The 18,153-nt window shown below is 33.0% G+C and overlaps 1 protein-coding gene across 1 annotated transcript; it reads left to right on the top strand.

The window, feature by feature from the left end:
- Positions 1-13,285: 13,285 nt before the first annotated feature.
- Positions 13,286-16,296, top strand: LOC136977687 (zinc finger BED domain-containing protein 5-like). The gene is made up of 3 exons (XM_067273231.1): positions 13,286-13,339; positions 14,384-15,792; positions 15,906-16,296. Exons 1-3 carry the CDS (start codon positions 13,286-13,288, stop codon positions 16,294-16,296), a joined length of 1,854 nt encoding a protein of 617 aa, XP_067129332.1.
- Positions 16,297-18,153: the final 1,857 nt, after the last annotated feature.

The raw sequence follows: 18,153 nt of genomic DNA, 5'->3' as shown, positions 1-18,153 counted from the left end.
TCTGGTAAACAATAAGCAATAGGAAGATTCCTCATCCTCCATCGAGATTAGCTCTCATTTTCTTTGTTCCTTCAATATATATTGATATCTCTAAATAAATCGATATATTCAATTAATTATTGCCGAATTTTAAAGATTTTAGACATAATTTTATAGTATTTTAACTTTTAAATTATTCAAGCCGTAAATTTTGGGAAATTTGCTATGAGTCAATTGCAATTACAATATTTAATTAAATTATTCAAATATTATATTAAAATAATTATATTAAAAATAAAAATTTGTTCCTTTATTTTTATATAATATAAAATATACAACTTTCGTTAACATTTTTAACATTAAATTAAGCTTTGATCTTTGATTTCTCTATACGAGAGTTAAATTGAAATATACTTTCTTTAAATGTAAGACCAAAAATAGTTAGAAAGGGCTATGTTTTGGGCCTTACATACAAAGAAAGGCCTCAAAATTTAGTCTTCTACATGAAAAACACAATAAAAAAGTAATATAGGCTAAATTAAAGTTTAAGTTAGAATAAACCACAGTAGGACATTTTGCAAAGCTTCCTACACAAAAAAGACTGCAAAATTTAGTGTTTTTTTAGTAAAAAAATATAATAAAAACATTGTAAATTAAAATTTATTATGATAAATGTTAAATAAATTTTCTTTTATTGGTTTTATTCATGTATTTTTTTATAACTTTCGGAGATGAATGAGACTCAAATCTGTGACTAGTTCATGCCTCACTTCACTCTTTAAGCCCTATTTAAGAGGATATTTAACACAGAATTTAATAAATAAGACATTTAATTAAATAATGTTTAATATATATAAAATTAAAGATTGCGCTATGGATATAGCCTACTCTTGTTGCTTGAACTTCTCAGAATTATTGGCTATTTGTTCTTTATAAATATATAGAAATAATGGGATTAAATTAGAGTTTTAAAACTGAAGAAAATATTTATAATTTTTTAAAATTATTAACGTAATTTATGTACTGAATTAAGATTCTAATAAAACATAACTTGTAAGAATTTTTAAAAAAATATTTGTTAAAGGTTTGCTAAATATGATTTATTTCGAATAATTAATTTTTAAACGTTCTTAATATTGTATTTCTTTTAAATTGCAAATTTGACGTCGTATTTAAAAATCTTATTTTATATGGCAACTCCAGATGGCGTTACGTGTTTAGTTTCGGGAAATTATTACTGTTTCAGTTAAATTTTGAATACGTAAATACGAATATTTTAATTATTTTATATTAAAATTTATTGGCATAAATTTTATAAATTCATTTTTATCAGCAATTTACATTAATTTTAAAATTAAAAAAAAATTATATTTTTAGGTTTGAGAGACATCTTTTAACGAAATTTACGTACTCGACGATAAAAAATAGGGGCAATTTTGATCAAATTTATTTTAAAAAATAATATTTTTTCTCAATTATTTTCATTTATATTTTCACAAAAATCAAATTAAATATATTTTTGACTAATTTAAATCTAAATGACGTATTCTTTATAAATGATGTAAGATTCAAATCTCACATAAATTTGATATTATATTTTTATTAAAAGATATATAAATATCTTCAAAATGTATAATTTATAAACAAATTAATTAGTTCTCCGATAAAAATTATATTAGAACTCTCTTTCATAAATGTTATTTTATATGACGAAATCATAATAATACTGACTTCGTTTGAAACGTGAACTCATAAACGCTACCCATTCAAATTATACGCTACAAATATTAAATCAATGACTGTTGTAAATGTTGTACACCATTAAGAAACATGCTTGACAAATTAGTCTGTAAAGCACAGAATATAAAATTTGTAACAAGTGTTTGAGACCGCTATAAATTGAGACCTAGGCAAATGGCCTTACTGATATCACTATTGATTTATCGATTTATGAGTGTATATATATTGTATATTGTATATATAATTTACAAGCCTTCATCATGAAGGCCTATAGTTTAATCCTGATCACTTGTGAAAGATCATACCATTTAGACCTCTTTCAGAAACAAGAACGCCCTACAACTGAAATGCATAAAGATTACAAACAGTAATACAGTAGAGCGTCGATAAGTGGAACGTCGGTAAGTGGAATGGCCGGAAAGTGGAACGATTTTCAGTCGGACTGTGTCGTGCCGAATCGAATGTTTTTGATACTAAATTTACTTCTAAAGTATAATTTTCATGTTTTTTATATTCTTTAATATATTTATTTTGTTTGTACAAAATGCAGAAATAATTTTTAACGATACGATAGCCTCGATGATTATTATAAAAATTTTCGTTAGGCTTAAAATCGACGAAAATTCAACAGGAAGCGATACGCAACGGAGAAAAATTTGAACATCGGACAGGTTAATGTATTTTTTCGTACAAAGTCGGAAACTGGAACAAATCATTAACTGGAAGGACCCCAGTCCCCAATTGGTTCCACTTATCGACGCTCTATTGTACTCGTATCAAGAAATTTACTGTGTGCACTGTAAACCGAGGCTACTTTGTGACATCTTACGAGAACGATTTATTTTGAATATGACGGATCTATATCCATTCCAAAATTTATTTTCGGGTAAGATGCCAATAGCCAGTACAACGATGTTACCTACACGAAAGTCGAAAAGTACAGTATAAGACATCTTATTTTACACTATTGGTGTTCCTTCCGATGACCAAGAAATCGAGTGGTGTATGAACTTGATGTCTCAAAAGTATATTTAAGTCAAAGTATTATTCTTACTTATAATTATTAATAAATAGAATTAACTTTTATTAACTGGTTTGGGTGTACTATAGATTACTCCCTAAGGAATTTCAGGACTCTGATTATATATTTGAACTCAGGGGACCGAGACGAGTTCAACGATACCCTACTTTTGGACCGGAGACGAAAAATAAAAAAGTTATCATACTTTTTTCGGCGATCGCGCGATGATAGGGAGTCGCGTCGCTCTCCGCTAAGTCGGCCTCGCTATCGCGATCGGGAGTCCCATCGCTTGCCGTTAAAATTGCCTTTAGTAGACGTTTCCCCCTTTTTTACTTCGTTCAAGAACTACCGTGAATCGATCACTAGTTTAGCACATGGCGGCGTGTGGTGGCGCCCATACGAGAGGTCAAGTCGGGCCGCCATGTTCGCTGCCATAACCGAAACGGCTTAAAAGCAATAGTCTCTAAATATTATCCTTTAAGGTTGTTTTCACCGTAGGCGAACAAGAGTTACAGGATAGAAAAAGTTTGTAACTAAAAAAAGCCATTGACAGAATTTTTTATTTTTAAAATACGAACCAATAGAAATTGAAAAATTGCATCTGCATTTCTCGTCAAAAATTACGAAAAAAGCTTAAACATTTGAAATATTAAATACTATATATATATATGTTAAAGTCAAAACCCGTTTTTAGTTAGAACGCGTTTTAACTAATTGAAACTAGTTTATACTGGATGTCTTTGTTAAAACCCGTTTTGTCTAGTCAAAACTAGTTTTAACTCAAATTCATTTTTGACTAGCAGTAAATTCTCGTTTTAACTAGACAAAACGGATTTTGTCTAGTTAATTTACTGCTGTACATGTTTTGATTTTAGATAAAACTAGTTTTAACTTTTAACATTAGTTAAAACTAATTTTAGCTACATAAATATGTTTGGAAGAAATAAATAGTTATGTACAGTGGTGCCTCATATAACGTACTTAATCCGTTCCAGGTGCACGTCCGTTAAGTGAAACGTCCGTTATACGAAACGCATTTTCCCATAGAAATACATGTTAAAACATCTAATTCGTTCCGCAGCATAAAAAAATCAACATGGGGTGCGTTCTTTTATTCCTCCGCGTAACTCTGCGCGAGCGACATCCGTTTAAAAATTCCTGCGGAACGCGTTCCTAAATTCCGGTGGGAGTGCACGCCGCCGAACGGCAAAAACGGCCGCTTGTAGCAGTAGTTTACCGTGGAAAGCAACATGGCGTCCTCCATGGCTCAGATAGTTTCGTTTCCGGGCCCATTATGTGGTTTTATGAATGAGAATTTAGAAATTGTGAAAGCGCGAGTTAGCGCACGCGGTGATGTAACTGTCTTTACGAATTTTTTTTTGAGGCTATTTTGAATGCTCTTTCAACAAATAATCCATTTTATGGTTAAATTTTACAATTGGGACTCTTCTTTTGCCTTTTAAAGCTCATATTTTAGAATTATAGATTCCTCCATCACGATACTATCGATAGTGCGGGCGCCGCCATCTTTCTTTCTTTCACCGTCGTTCCTAAATGCCTACAAACAGCAGCACACCTGTAGTAGCGGAGACGCAGAGCGACCGCTATTAAAAAACGCACCCATGGAGCAGTCACCAATTATGCCGGAAAGTCCGTTGTTCGCAGCCAGTCCGTTGCTCGAGTCACGTAACGGCCAAACAGAAAGTCCGTTGTTCGCAGCGTCCGTTATTCGAGGCGTACGTTATACGAGGCACCACTGTACAGTCATACCTCGGTACTCGAACGTTTCGAAGCCCGAAAAAATCGGTACCCGACCAAAAATTTCGAAAAAAAAATGCCCCTGTTTCCGAACAAAAGTTTGGTACTCGAACGGGAAAGCCCGCCAAGTCGACGCCGACGCCACGGCGGCGGCGTCAGTTACGAGACAGTCCAGTTAGGCCTAAATTTATTTAAATTATTTAATTAAAATTTTAATTATTAAATTTAGCAGGATATGGTGCCTAACGCCTAACTCTAGTACCAAATTATCTTAAATTATTAATATTACTATAGCCATTTGCTAGCCCGATAATATGGCAGTTGTTGGGTCTTTACGAGACGGTCATTGTTTCTAATGCACATTAACTTACGCTGTGCTATATTTTTTGGATTAGCATCCTTTTCTTTTGATTTATTAGCCATTAAACATGGGTCCCAAGAAGAATAAAAGTGAAAGTGGTCAAGTGAAAAGGAAAACAGTGAGAACAATAATCGAACTGAAAAAAGAAATCATTGCTAAACACGAAAATGGAGTGCGTGTTTCGGATCTCGCTGTCCAATATTCTATGGCTAAGTCGACGATAGCGACTATTTTAAAGAATAAAGAAACAATAAAAAAAATACTAGCGAATCAACTGGGGATTGGAACGCATTAATCCATTTTACATTATTTGTAATGGGAAAAAATGATTTGGAGTCCGAACATATTGGTACTCGAACCTCTTTCTGGAACGGATTATGTTCGAGTACCAAGGTACCACTGTATAGTGATTTGGGGGAAGATGCCTAACATTTTGCTTATGAAGGAAATTATAGCGATAATTTGGAGGCCTCTAACGAGAATATCATATTTTTGAGTATGTTTTTCAAATAAAACTTTGGAGTATATGAAAAATAATTGTATATTGTGTTTGCAATGACGACGTTTTTACTGTCTGGCATTTTAGGCATCTCACCCTAAGTATCCGGGGTGAGACGCCAAATGCCATTAGGGTAAGATAACAAATATAATTGCATAAAATTAATTTTCGAATATCTTAACCAAATTTAATTTATTGCATATGTAGTACAAAGTACTTCATATTAAGTATAACAGCACAGTATAAGTATTGTTAAGTTTCCGCCCGTTCTAATGTGCTCTATAGCTAGCTGAAAGCTTTTTTCAGCCCAAAAACCTTTTTGAGAAGTCCTTATATAATTTCTATGCATATCCTGCAATAAAACGAGAAAACAAAAATTTATAAAAATAGGCATATTGGATTAGATTCAACAACTGAAGTGCCTTTGATCGGTGTGCTTCTTCTCTCTTTCTCTGTAAATCGCAAACGTTTTCGAACCTCGTTGGGTTCTTCCTCAGGCGTAACGGAATTCTGTTCTACAAATTTAAATATCCCGTCGAAGTTGACCGTTGATTTAGAAAAACCTGCATTCTGGAACGCTGTCGCCTGGAATTCAATTAACAAAAAATAGACGTTACCCCAAGAAAAATGTGGCATCTTTCCCATTTGTCGGGGTAAGATGCCTAGTGGAGTCACGTGTTCTAGCATGTCCGATCGAGATCGGCGGTAGCTCACAATGGAAACTTTAGAATCTTAACTCACACATTAATTGTTTTTCGCAATTTTTAATAAATTCTATTTTAACTTTCAGTTTTAAAATGATTCTAGAAACATTTCACAACAAAAACTTCGTTCTTATCTTGCTTTTATTCTTCTCAGATGTAGAAAATGAGGTAACGGTAGCCAACTACAGCTTTCCGCACTCAATATTGGACCAACGATTCATCATACAAACACATGACAATATCTGACGTCACCGTTTCAAAATATCAAAAAGTAGGCATCTTCCCCCGCTTGCCATCTTACCCCGAATCACTCTATATGTTGCAGTCAAAACCAGTTTTTAGTTAGGATGCGTTTTAACTAGTTGAAACTATTTTATACTAAATGTCTTTGTTAAAACCCGTTTTATCTAGTTAAAAATAGAATTTACTACTAGTCAAAAATGAATTTGAGTTAAAACTAGTTTTAACTAGACAAAACGAGTTTTAACAAAGACATCCAGTATAAACTAGTTAAAACGCGTTCTAACTAAAAACGGGTTTTGACTGTAACATATATATATATATATATATATATATACAGTGTGAACCAAAAGTAGGTGGACAGTAGGTGGTATAGGGTTTGTGTTAGGGTTATACTGTAACAATGGTGTATATTTAACTTGGTTATGGTTATGGTTGAAAAATTACATCAGAGATGCATTTCAAGAAATTAATACACAAAGATACTTGTGCAAAAATGCTTGACGAAGCGTGAAATAGTGAAATGTAGACTTAAAAGCTGTGTAAATTGTGATGGACAGGAGTTTGAGCATCTGCGTTGATAAAATTGTATTATATTGTATATGCAATCTCAATATATCTTTTGTCCACCTACTTTTGGTTCACCCAGTATATGCATGGATTAAATCAAGTTTTGTGAAGTCATCTGATTTGATACAATAAAAGATAATGTATATAGATAGACATTTATGATTAATTAATAAAAATAAGTAAGATATACAAGCTTTTATGATGATGATTCACATTAAAAATCAATTAAATGCGCTTATACCTTTTTAGAAATACAGAATTTCTAGTATTATCCAGAATACGAACAGAGCCAATGTGCTGGATCTTGAATGTGTATCACTCCATCCCCGTAGCTAAAAATTTACAAATTTAATATATCACGTTATATGACATTGTATAACGTTTTTGTTTCGTTTTTAATATAGTAAAACATCGAATTAACGTATTAATTCGGGCGATGGCGTGTCCGTTAAAAGCCGAAAGTCCGTTATACAATAATGTAGGTTTTCTGAATGTATGTTAAAAATTGACAAATGACTTAGTTCCGTTTTTACTTATATACAGCACATACGTTTGTGTAATTAAAATTAGGTATGTACAAGAAGTTTAATTTCACATAAAACTTTCTGTATGTATTATTGTAGTTCTAAGACTAATAAACAAGTAGGCCTATACAATCTAAATCGAAATAAATTTGTTTATTTTACTGGAAAATACACTTTAATTGTATTTAAGTAAACAGATAAATAATGTTCTTAAAAAGAAAAAAGAAGCCTTATCCGTTCTTATTCTAAAAAAAAACTATAGACTTCCAGAAGATTATGTGTATATAAATATCACTGTTTTCACGAACGCTTGTACTGTACTGTACATCTTGTGAATATACGCAAGAATTGTACGAGCACCGTACACTACCTCCTCTCAGAATACATTGTAAATAGGCCTATCCTATTGAGATCAAGCATAAAAATTGCCTGGCCAGTTTATTTGTTGAATATTAATTTATCTCTATCATAACATGCTAAGAAACGTTCTGATTTCATCACTCATCAATCAAACTTACGCCCATTAATCATAAATGTAGTTATATTATTGCCGTCTTCGATTTAAATGATATATGTACAGTACTTCAGCTCTATCCTTCTACAGAGGACTTTAATAGGACGTGAAATATACACATCAAAAGCACCGAATATACACTTCTTTCTGAAAAAGTCTTCCAGTCCAGTTGATCTCAAAATTCTGAAAATGCTGCTCTAGAAATTTAATATAGTAAAAGTTCTTTTTTAGTGGTTATCACTAGAGAACCATATAATTATCAGAAACTAGCTCTGTAACTTTTAGGAAAAGTGTAAGAAACGAGAATTAAAAAGTAGCCTGTAGTGACTCTAGCACGAGGTATGGAGAACCTTCAAGAGACTGAGCTAAATCATTCATCTCATAAAAGACCTGAACATTTGTTCATTATATGAAAAGTCCACTGTATCTGTAAATTAAAATTTTCAAGATAAATGTTTTTATATGCAAATAAGAGACAGAATATAAAATTCTACATTCAGGATGGATGACGATGATTTGCAAAATCCTATTCCAACTTGTGAGGAATAAATGATATCGTTTCCTGTTTTCCACCGATCACAAATACTTGTAAGATTTATTGGGACAAAATTTTATTTGGTGTATTTATATTACATGCTTTGGTCACCTCTGTGGCCTCTTCAAATTATAGTAGTTGAAATCTGTACATAATTCAGAGGTAGGATATTCCCTATGTACTAATAGTACATAGGGAGTATTAATTCTCCTTACTCTTTCTTGTAAATGTGCTTGAAAGAATAAGAGGAATTAATTTGCAAAAAAAAAAAAAAAAAAAAAAAAAAAACAATAAATGAGAAAGAACTCTATATTTTCTTTTAATAGATAATAAATAATTTGAAAAATTGTTAACGTGTACTACTGAAATATAACACATTTTAATATTAATATTGAAAGTGTTAAAAAAAATAACATTTTTATCCATAAGTGCATGTTGTTAAAATGCATATAATTTTATACACAACACCCCTGCGTAATGTTATTAACTGATGTAAAAGTTAGTAACGTTATACGAAGACTGTACATTTTATACGTAAATTAGTTAATAGGTGTGAACAATTGAGATACTTCTAGTACGTCTTTTTTAAAAATGTTATATAACATTATTTTTACAACTTATGCTAAGAAAAGTGATAAAAACAATTAAAATAATAATAAAAAGACTAAATCTCTATTTTGACATTACGCGCAACAAAAGCCTAGTAACAACAGGTGCATCTTCACTTTTGCAGCATCCACTGTAACCGCTGCATAATTTTGAGGCTTTTGCAAACATTTTTCGAGGATGCCCATCGATTTAAGAAAGTGCAAATCGCAGTTTTTCAATCATTTTTTTTTCGTATTACACTAAAACGTGTAAATACAGAATAACAAACAAGTACAGAATTTAAATACTTATCGTTATCGAAGATGAACCAATGTTATCATTTTTAATCACCGACTTTAATATTACGGTATATCGGTTGTGTATTGATGTTATTAAGAACAGGTTACACCATATTTTCCCAAACACTAATAAATTTTTCCAAATATAATTACATAAGGTCAAACAACTTGAGCTAAAATAGGATAACGTATTAACATGTGTTATAAGCAGTGGTGATATTCAGCGGGTTCGCACAGGTTCGGCCGAACCCGTTAATAAAATTTTCAGTTTTCCGAACCTTCTTAAACACACGGAACTTTTCTCAGTGGTTTTGTTTTTTTTTTTTTAAATATATTAAAATATACGTATTATACTCTGTAATACCACTAAACTAGAGCCTTATATCCCGTTCGCACCGAGCATTTCAATCTAGATTGTGAGCAAGGTCGGGGACTATGTCTTGGTGCGATCTCTCTCGACCGACGAGGTTTAATCGCGATCGATTCAAGAGAGTTCTTGAAACTAGATCCAGTCATAAGAGAGATCCCACAATCTCACGCGCGTGAGATAATACAAGATGGCTGTGGAACACGTGTCGGGCTATGGACAGCGAAATAAAAAGGATATTGTATTTCGAGAGATGATGACATCTGTCTATTATCAGCAGTGCCATTCGGGGTGAAAAATTTCTCTGCCTAGAGAAAAAAAAAAAAGGTCGACAGCACTAATATACTATTGTTACCTGGTCTTCGCCCAGGGCTCGTTACGTTCCAAATACGCCACTGATTATTAGATATATCGCAAGAAAAATATTGTATTTATTTCTAGCCAAAACTTCCATTTCGTTTGTCGGTGATTGCCAGGGAAAAATTTTCTGCTAGCGAACCCTTTGTTAAATATTTCGAATATCACCACTGGTTATAAGTACTGTATACTGCTATATATAGTACAACAATTATAGTACTGTCTTACTACTACATCATACTTTACCTGTTAACAATGGAGTCATGACGGTCTCTAACTCCGTTCAGGAGAAAATTTTTCAATCGAAATGAGATTTTTAGGCCAGACCAGAGAGTTCGCATATAGTTAGCCGGGGCATCCTGCTCTAAGCTTTCGATACCTGGTCTCGAATTTCATTTATCTAATTCCGTTCTCGAGATTAAGGAAAGACAGACAGACGGTCTGACGCCAGGTTACAATTTTTGAAAATTGTAGCCCGACAGCAATTGTAGGATATACAAGTATATGTCGCTTAACGAAGGACCGCATCTACGTCAGAGGTCTCATGAGGTTATAATGGAACTGAAAAAATTTATAGCCGGCTGTACCATTTTTACATAAATACTTGTCATTGTTGTAACGTATAGCCTATAAGAGAAGTCGACTATAACATAAGTTTGTCCAATTAGCCTGAACTACGATTTTTCGGAACGTTGTGAGGTGCAAGAAAGATTGTTTGATTTGTAATTACACTGTATTTAACTTACATTATTCATTTTTCATTTTGTTTCAGTTATTTTGAGTTTTGGGATCGAGCTGTGTCAATATCGACGTTTCCCAACTAGAACTTCATTTGCATAATTCGTAGTAAGACTTGAATAATGAATGGAGAGGAATTGCATCCCATTTACAATTATTTTAATCATATTTTTTAAGATTTAATCTTATAAATAAATGTTGATAGAGACAAAAGTTAAGCAAAATCGGTTAATGTTACCTATGGTGCTAAAATGGCGGCTCGTCTCTGATTCAAGGAAAAACAGTGGGGACGCACCTTCTAACCTAACCTATTCTAATAAATTATCATAATTATTACCAACCAAATTATTAGAATAGGTTAGGTTAGGTTAGAACGTGCGTCCCCACTGTTTTTCCTTAAATCAAAGACGAGCCGCCATTTTGGCACCATAGGTAACATTAACCGCAAAATCTCATTTCTTGTAATCTGTTCAGTGTAAAAATCAGCAAATCTGTACAAACAGCGTTGTCAAATTATACACTCACTTCTGCTAAGTACTTATCCATAATCAAGTTAAGTAGCGGCCGGATGGCCGAGAGGTCGAGGTTAGCAGCCTGCCGCCCTGGGGGACCCGGGATCGATCCGTGGTCCGTCTGGATATCTCGGTCCCCGTCCCTCACCACCCGGCCGCCCCATTGTGGGCCTGGCCGAACCCATAATGGCTTGCTATAAGAGGCCCTCTTAGTGCCCACAGGGTGGAAAGAGTTACCAAAAAAATCAAGTTAAGTGTTTTGAATAATTATTGAATTCAAATTGCAAATATTTTAAAATACAAAATAAAACTTTAATGAAAGCACTTACCGCAACCAATTTGAAACAAGATTTTTTAGAATATGTATATACATTTTTACCACAGCTTAACTTACATGTTAGATTCCAACATACACCAACAAATGTCGAGAATAGTCTCAAACTATGGTCTGACTTTTTTAGTAAGTTTCTTCTCGTACATTTTTAAAATGTCACTTCAATAACTGATGTTAACTGGAAGAAAAAAAAAAAAAAAAAAAAACAACCGAACAGACAAATCATCGTAACGATGATGCGTGCGATCTCTCTGAACACATCATTTTTGCATCGGTCATATACAATAGTTAATTTCGCAGTGGCGTGCCGTCATTGGAAGCGGTGGAAGCGCCGCTTCCACCTTCCAATGACCTTCCCTTGTAGTTTCTAAAATATAAATTTTCATATTTTAACGTACTTTGAATTAATTATAATTAATATTTTATTATAACTGCATTATGTATCTTATTACAAATTTCTATACTACATGTGAAAAAAACGATAAGATTGCTATTGTATATTTGAATATCAGTGGCGGAATGGAAGCGCTTACGAGACCACTTCCACGACGAGAATAACTGAATGGTGTAAAGCAGCCGGAGGGCATTGGCGCATGCGCTTTACAGAGCACCAACATCAGCCGGTTTAATTGGTGGAAGCTACACACGTGTAACGCTTCCAACGATTCTATCCCTTAGCCACTGGCAGGGAGCTAACTGACTAAGTGAATTGTTTAAGATTTAAAAAGTAAAGAGTATTCAATGTTATTTTTATGTACGTTTTTTTTCGCCAAGTTATATTTAATAATAATTTTCTTTTAATTATACTGTAATTATATTGACAGATTTTCAGACAAAATCTTTAGAATTTTTATCACTTTTAGATGTTAATAATTTTAATATTATGAAAAACAATTTTTCCAAGCGTGTTTTAATTCTATAAATTAAGTAAATTTTATGGGAAATTTTTTGATTTATCTAAATTACGCAGTGAATCGCAATATTTACATTCGTGTCCGGACTATTATATATTGACAAGTAACTCTTAAACATAAAACATATTATAATTAATGTCGATCCGACAAAGACGTACTAAAAGAATTATATGATTTAATATCATTAATTTTTATGGTACCATCTACCAGTGCGTCTGTTGAGCGCATTTTTTCGACCACGGAGCGAATTCATACATTGGCCAGAAACACTCGGTCGGAGGAAAAATTGTCGTCGCTAGCATTACTTTCGATAGAAAAAGCTTTTAAATACGCTGATGGAGTCGACGACCAGCGACTTTTATGATAAAGTAATTAACGACTTTGCGGAAAAAATCGCCGAATAGAGTTAGTTTATAAAAAATTTAAAAAACAAGTTTTTCTATTATTGTTTGTATCGTATCAATTTGTATTATGTATGTATTATTTGTATTTTAGAACTAAAATACATAAATTGTTTATTTTTGTCATTTCCAGTATTTGTTTAAAACTTTTATAGAAATGTGAGGTTCCGGACAGGCCCGAACCGTCTCGAAAGACGCGAAAAAACGGTTAATTTAGAGAAAAATGTATTAGTTTAAAAAAACATAGGTAAAAGTCGTTAGTAGCCGGACACCCATTGTTTATATCAAAGTGCCAAGCAAAAACCATAAATCACGGTAGGACGTTGTCCTATGATCGGTGGAAGATCGAATTCGTCTTCGATTTTGACTTTTCTCGCGCTCCAGGTAAGAGTCTCGTTACGCTTAGTAACGAGGGACCAACCACTCGGAAAGCGTGATTGAGGGAGAATGACCAATCAAATGGACGAAACAAAGACCGGAGATTGATATAATCCCCGACAATCGAGGATACCTGGCACTCGGTTAACGTTCTGAATAACCAAAACGCCGTATGTAAATGCGCAAAAAAAAAAAAAAAAAAAAAAAAATACAATTTCTCGTTTATTGTGCCAACCTGTAACCCGTGTCACTTCGGACTTAGACAGTGTTCCCGACGCCAACAGATGAAGTCTCCCCGTGCCCTACAGACTTGTCAATGCCACTGTCCCGGGGCCACCTTCGATCGACAATCGAAGAACCACATCGACGCCCAGGATGTCCGAACGGCTGCTTGTCCTAAAGCAGTGATTCCCAACCGGTGGTTCGCGAACCCCTGCGGGGGTTCGCGAAAATAATATTGTAATGGCGGATTTTTTAAAACGCCATTAAAATCAAAAGCAAAAACAAAACAAAACAAAAACACAAAAATTAAAGAACACACCCACTGTAAAACAGATTGTTCGCTGCCTGTTTGTTAAGAAATCTATAATAAATTTCAATATTTTCATTTTTTTTTCTTTATTTGTTTTTCAAAATTACTTCATCAATATCAAATTATATCAACAATTTTATACATTATAATTTATTCCTCTTATTCAAGTAATCAAATACTATTCTCTTTTTATTACAAACATTTATTTATATTTAAAACATTTTATCAATGTGATTAGTATCATGTTCTGCTTTATATTTAAAATCATTGCAGCAGTTTTCCCTTCTATGTAATATTTTTTTTACAATACAATTGGAAATAAATATCAAATTAAGGCAGTTTACTACAGATTTTAGAATTAAATACTTGTTCACAACCGGAAACTGGGAGAGTAGTGTTGTATTAACCGACGTTCATACATAGGCTTAGCACTTGTAAAGCTTGAGTGATAGTGATACTGTGACTGTCAAGTTCTCGTGTAAATGATTTAATAATTATTAATTTAATTATTATTATAGCTTATTTTTATTATGGATCGATGGTTAAAAACGGGTCGTTTAGAAACGAGACATGATAATCGAGATGATAGTACTGAAAGCTGTAGTGAGGTACCGTTTCACCAGACGAAAAACAAAGGAAATGATGATAGAAAAGGGAAAAAGCGAAAATATGACAGCGACTATCTACAATTGGGTTTTCATTTTACTGGGGATGAGTCAGAACCTAAACCGCTTTGTGTTATATGTAACGAAGTTCTTGCCAACAGCAGTTTAAAACCATCACTTTTTCGTAGACATATTGAAACAAAACATCCGACACACAAAGATAAACCTCTTGAATATTTCAAAAGAAAATTAGCAGATATCAAAAAGTGTAGCCTTTCTTCTTTCTTGACTTCAAACGAAGATAGTAAAATGGCCCTTGAAGCACCATTTCGAGTAAGTTATAGAACTGCAAGATCTGGACAAGCGCATACAATAGCAGAAAATTTAATTGGACCATGTGCGAAAGATATCGCCAAATGTATGCTTGGGGAAAAGGCAGCAAAGAAAATTGAGCTAGTTCCCTTATCAAACAACACGGTGTCGCGTAGAATTGACGACTTGGCTAATTATGTGGAGAACGAACTTCTAAAAAGAATAAAATTGAATTATTTTGCAATTCAACTTGACAAATCGACGGGTGTAACAAATGCCGCAGTCTTGCTTGTCTACGTTAGATATCTTTTTACGAATATTGTTCAAGAAGATGTACTATTTGCAAAACCTTTGAAAACCTACACAACTGGAGAAGCGATTTTCGATATGATCAATGGGTATTTTGAAAAGAATGGAATAAGCTGGTCTTATTGTGTGGGTGTGTGTACAGATGGTGCAAAATCAATGACAGTAAAATTTTCTGGTTTTGTGGCACGGGTGAAGAAGATCAACGAGAAAATTCAATGGACTCATTGTTGTATTCATAGACAAGCTTTAGTATGTAAGCGTATTCCTGCAGAGTTATCTACTACTTTAAGTGATGCTGTGAAAATTGTGAACTTTATAAAATCGCGTGCTACAAATTGCCGTCTATTCCGTACGCTTTGTGAGGATTTTGAAAGTTTCCACGTTTCTTTACTACTTCACACAGAAGTTAGATGGCTTTCCCGTGGTAAAGTTTTGACGCGTTTGTTTGAATTGAAGTCTGAAGTTCAAGCATTTTTTATTGATCATCCGTTTCATTTGTCTTCTTGTATATCCGATGTTCTTTGGCTGCAAAAGCTTGCGTATTTAGCTGACATTTGTTGTAAACTGAATGAATTAAATATGTCTTTACAAGGCGAGGGTGTCACCATTTTCAGTGTACATGATAGAATTGAGGCTATGTTGAAAAAGATCAATTTTTGGATTCAATGCCTGCAGATGAATGATATGGATGTTTCGATTCTGTCAGCACTTTTTTATCAGAAAATTCAATTAAACTTGACGAAAACATTAAAAGGAGTATATGTGAACATCTGAACTATCTTCGATTAACTTTCGATGACTATTTTCCCAACAGATGCAATATATCCATCTCAAACAACTGGATACGTAATCCATTTCAAGGAAATGTAAGTTCAGAAACCTCTCTAAATATACTGGAAAAAGAAAAACTCATAGAGTTATCTTGTGACAGTTCTCTAGAAGCAATTTTTAAAGATCAATCTTTAATTGACTTCTGGCTCAGTATACAAAATGAATATCCTGTTCTGTCAAAAAAAGCCATTGAAGTTCTATTACCATTTTGCACAACATATCTATGCGAGAAAGGATTTTCAACATATACTTATCTGAAAGATAAATACAGAAACAGGTTAAATGCAGAACCTGATCTAAGACTGAAATTGTCAGATATTGAGCCTAACTTTGAATTGCTTTGTTCTATCAAACAGCCACAAATATCCCATTAAGAGTTTTTCCAAATGTAAAACATAAGACCAGTTTGTTAGATTTATCTTGTTTTCAACTTTTATAGCCATCATTTTAGTCTTATTAATGTTTTATTTAAATGTTTCACGATTAATATAATCAATTATTCTTCAATATGTAAAATATATATTCTATCAAATTTTACTGCTTTTTTTTACCTGTCATTAACGACTACATAGGGGGTTCGTCAAATTTTTTCGGACCTTTCTTTTGGTTCGCGAGGAAAAAAAGGTTGGGAAACACTGTCCTAAAGCAAACTATTTTGTACATAATATATGTTTATTTTATGTTTCTTCTTTGTCGGTTTTTGTCAGGCACGTCTCTTCCGCCACCACGCACGTACGAATGGACCCTAGGCCATCACTGACGCGCAATTAACTGATTGCCCCTGGAAGTCGGCTTCTTACAGAAACACAGCTTCCCTATCATCAAATGTCACGGCACGCCACTGTAATTTCGTACACGCAAATGGGCTTTCGCAGACTTGTCCCAATTTATTTATGACGTAATTTTTTATACGCGCCAGTTTCGACTTCATTTTTAGAGAGAGATCCTTCTCGAAACTAAAAATTTGTCAATAAATTTTTTATAAAAAGTGTTTGTACTGTTTTATTGATAATACACACACACATATATATATAACGTGGTCAATATTTATTGCTTCCAGATGGTCGAAAATCTGAAGCAAAACCAACATGTTTACTTATCCATGCTGTCATAAAAAATTTTTACTTGAACAAATATTCAGTACTATCAGATCTATCCATATCGTTCTTCAAAATGATGTTGGCCTTATGTTGTTTTGTAGCAAAATTTAGAGCTGTTTCATTTCCAACACGCAGAAATAGTTTTATTTTATTTTCAGATTGTATGTTATAATGGTTTTTAATCTTTTCCAAATGCATCTAGGAATTAGTGGAATAACTATAATTTCCTACAAAAAATTTTTCGATTCTCATCAATCTAAAAAAACGTTTGGTTTGATTTAATAAGGCAACGCAACACGAGAGCGTTCTACCTAACCTATGCCTTGGGAGAACTATGTAAAAATGGCATCTATTTAGTGTCCGTATTAGCTCCAAATTAAGCGCGCAACCTGGAACTAATAAGCGTTTAGTGGTTTTATCCATTTGTGCCATTACAGCTACAAGAAAAACAAAAACAGAGATTAGACTTATTTTCAAATTTAACATGTACTGTATATTTCACACACGAACAAAATTCTGTCAGATTCTATACACGAGAACGTTTTATTGTTAAGACCTTGACCGGGTGTCCTAAATGTTTGGAATCGTGAATATTTAGAATTTATAAATTCTATAACTTAAAAAAAAATTCCAAAAATTCAAGACTTTCTTTAAAAACCGAGACAAATACTAACTTACAAAATAATAATACTGTTTATATTGGTTAGTCCTGTTAAAAATAGCAGGAAATTATAATAACGGAATCTATTGGCTTTCATAGATCAGTGGTATAACTAATTTTATTGGAACGACTACAATTAAAACGTAGGCCTATTTATATATTTGTACATTAGTAAATAAAATTAGGATTTTTAACATGACGCTGTATGTATCTTACCAGATTTGAACTTTAATTTGAAGCCTTATCTTCCGGTCGATGCTATAATTCCCTCTTGACAAAATTATAGGCAATTTATTAAGATGAAAAACCACCATTAAAATAGATTGAAGTTACCGTAAATTGATTCCATGCTTCTTAGTTTTATTTAAATAATATTTATCTAAACATTTGAACATTTAAAAGGATAGCAATTAAATTTAAAAATTTAATTTATAGGCTTGTTTCAGCAGCAAATTTTTTTCTGAGATTAG

The sequence above is a fragment of the Centruroides vittatus genome, unplaced genomic scaffold (assembly GCF_030686945.1).
Source record: "Centruroides vittatus isolate TY-2023 unplaced genomic scaffold, ASM3068694v2 contig_466, whole genome shotgun sequence".
NCBI classification, from domain to species: Eukaryota; Metazoa; Arthropoda; class Arachnida; order Scorpiones; family Buthidae; genus Centruroides; species Centruroides vittatus.
Note: the sequence above shows the minus strand (reverse complement) of the source record. Positions and strands in the feature narration are given on the sequence as shown.

Bases quoted from the DNA above. Each gene is read 5' to 3' on its own strand.
- LOC136977687 (XM_067273231.1), top strand. From the start codon at position 13,286: ATGATCGGTGGAAGATCGAATTCGTCTTCGATTTTGACTTTTCTCGCG. The intron at 13,340-14,383 runs GTAAGAGTCTCG...TTATTATTATAG, and splicing joins TGACTTTTCTCGCGCTCCAG to CTTATTTTTATTATGGATCG. The intron at 15,793-15,905 runs GTCAGCACTTTT...TTTTCCCAACAG, and splicing joins GATATGGATGTTTCGATTCT to ATGCAATATATCCATCTCAA.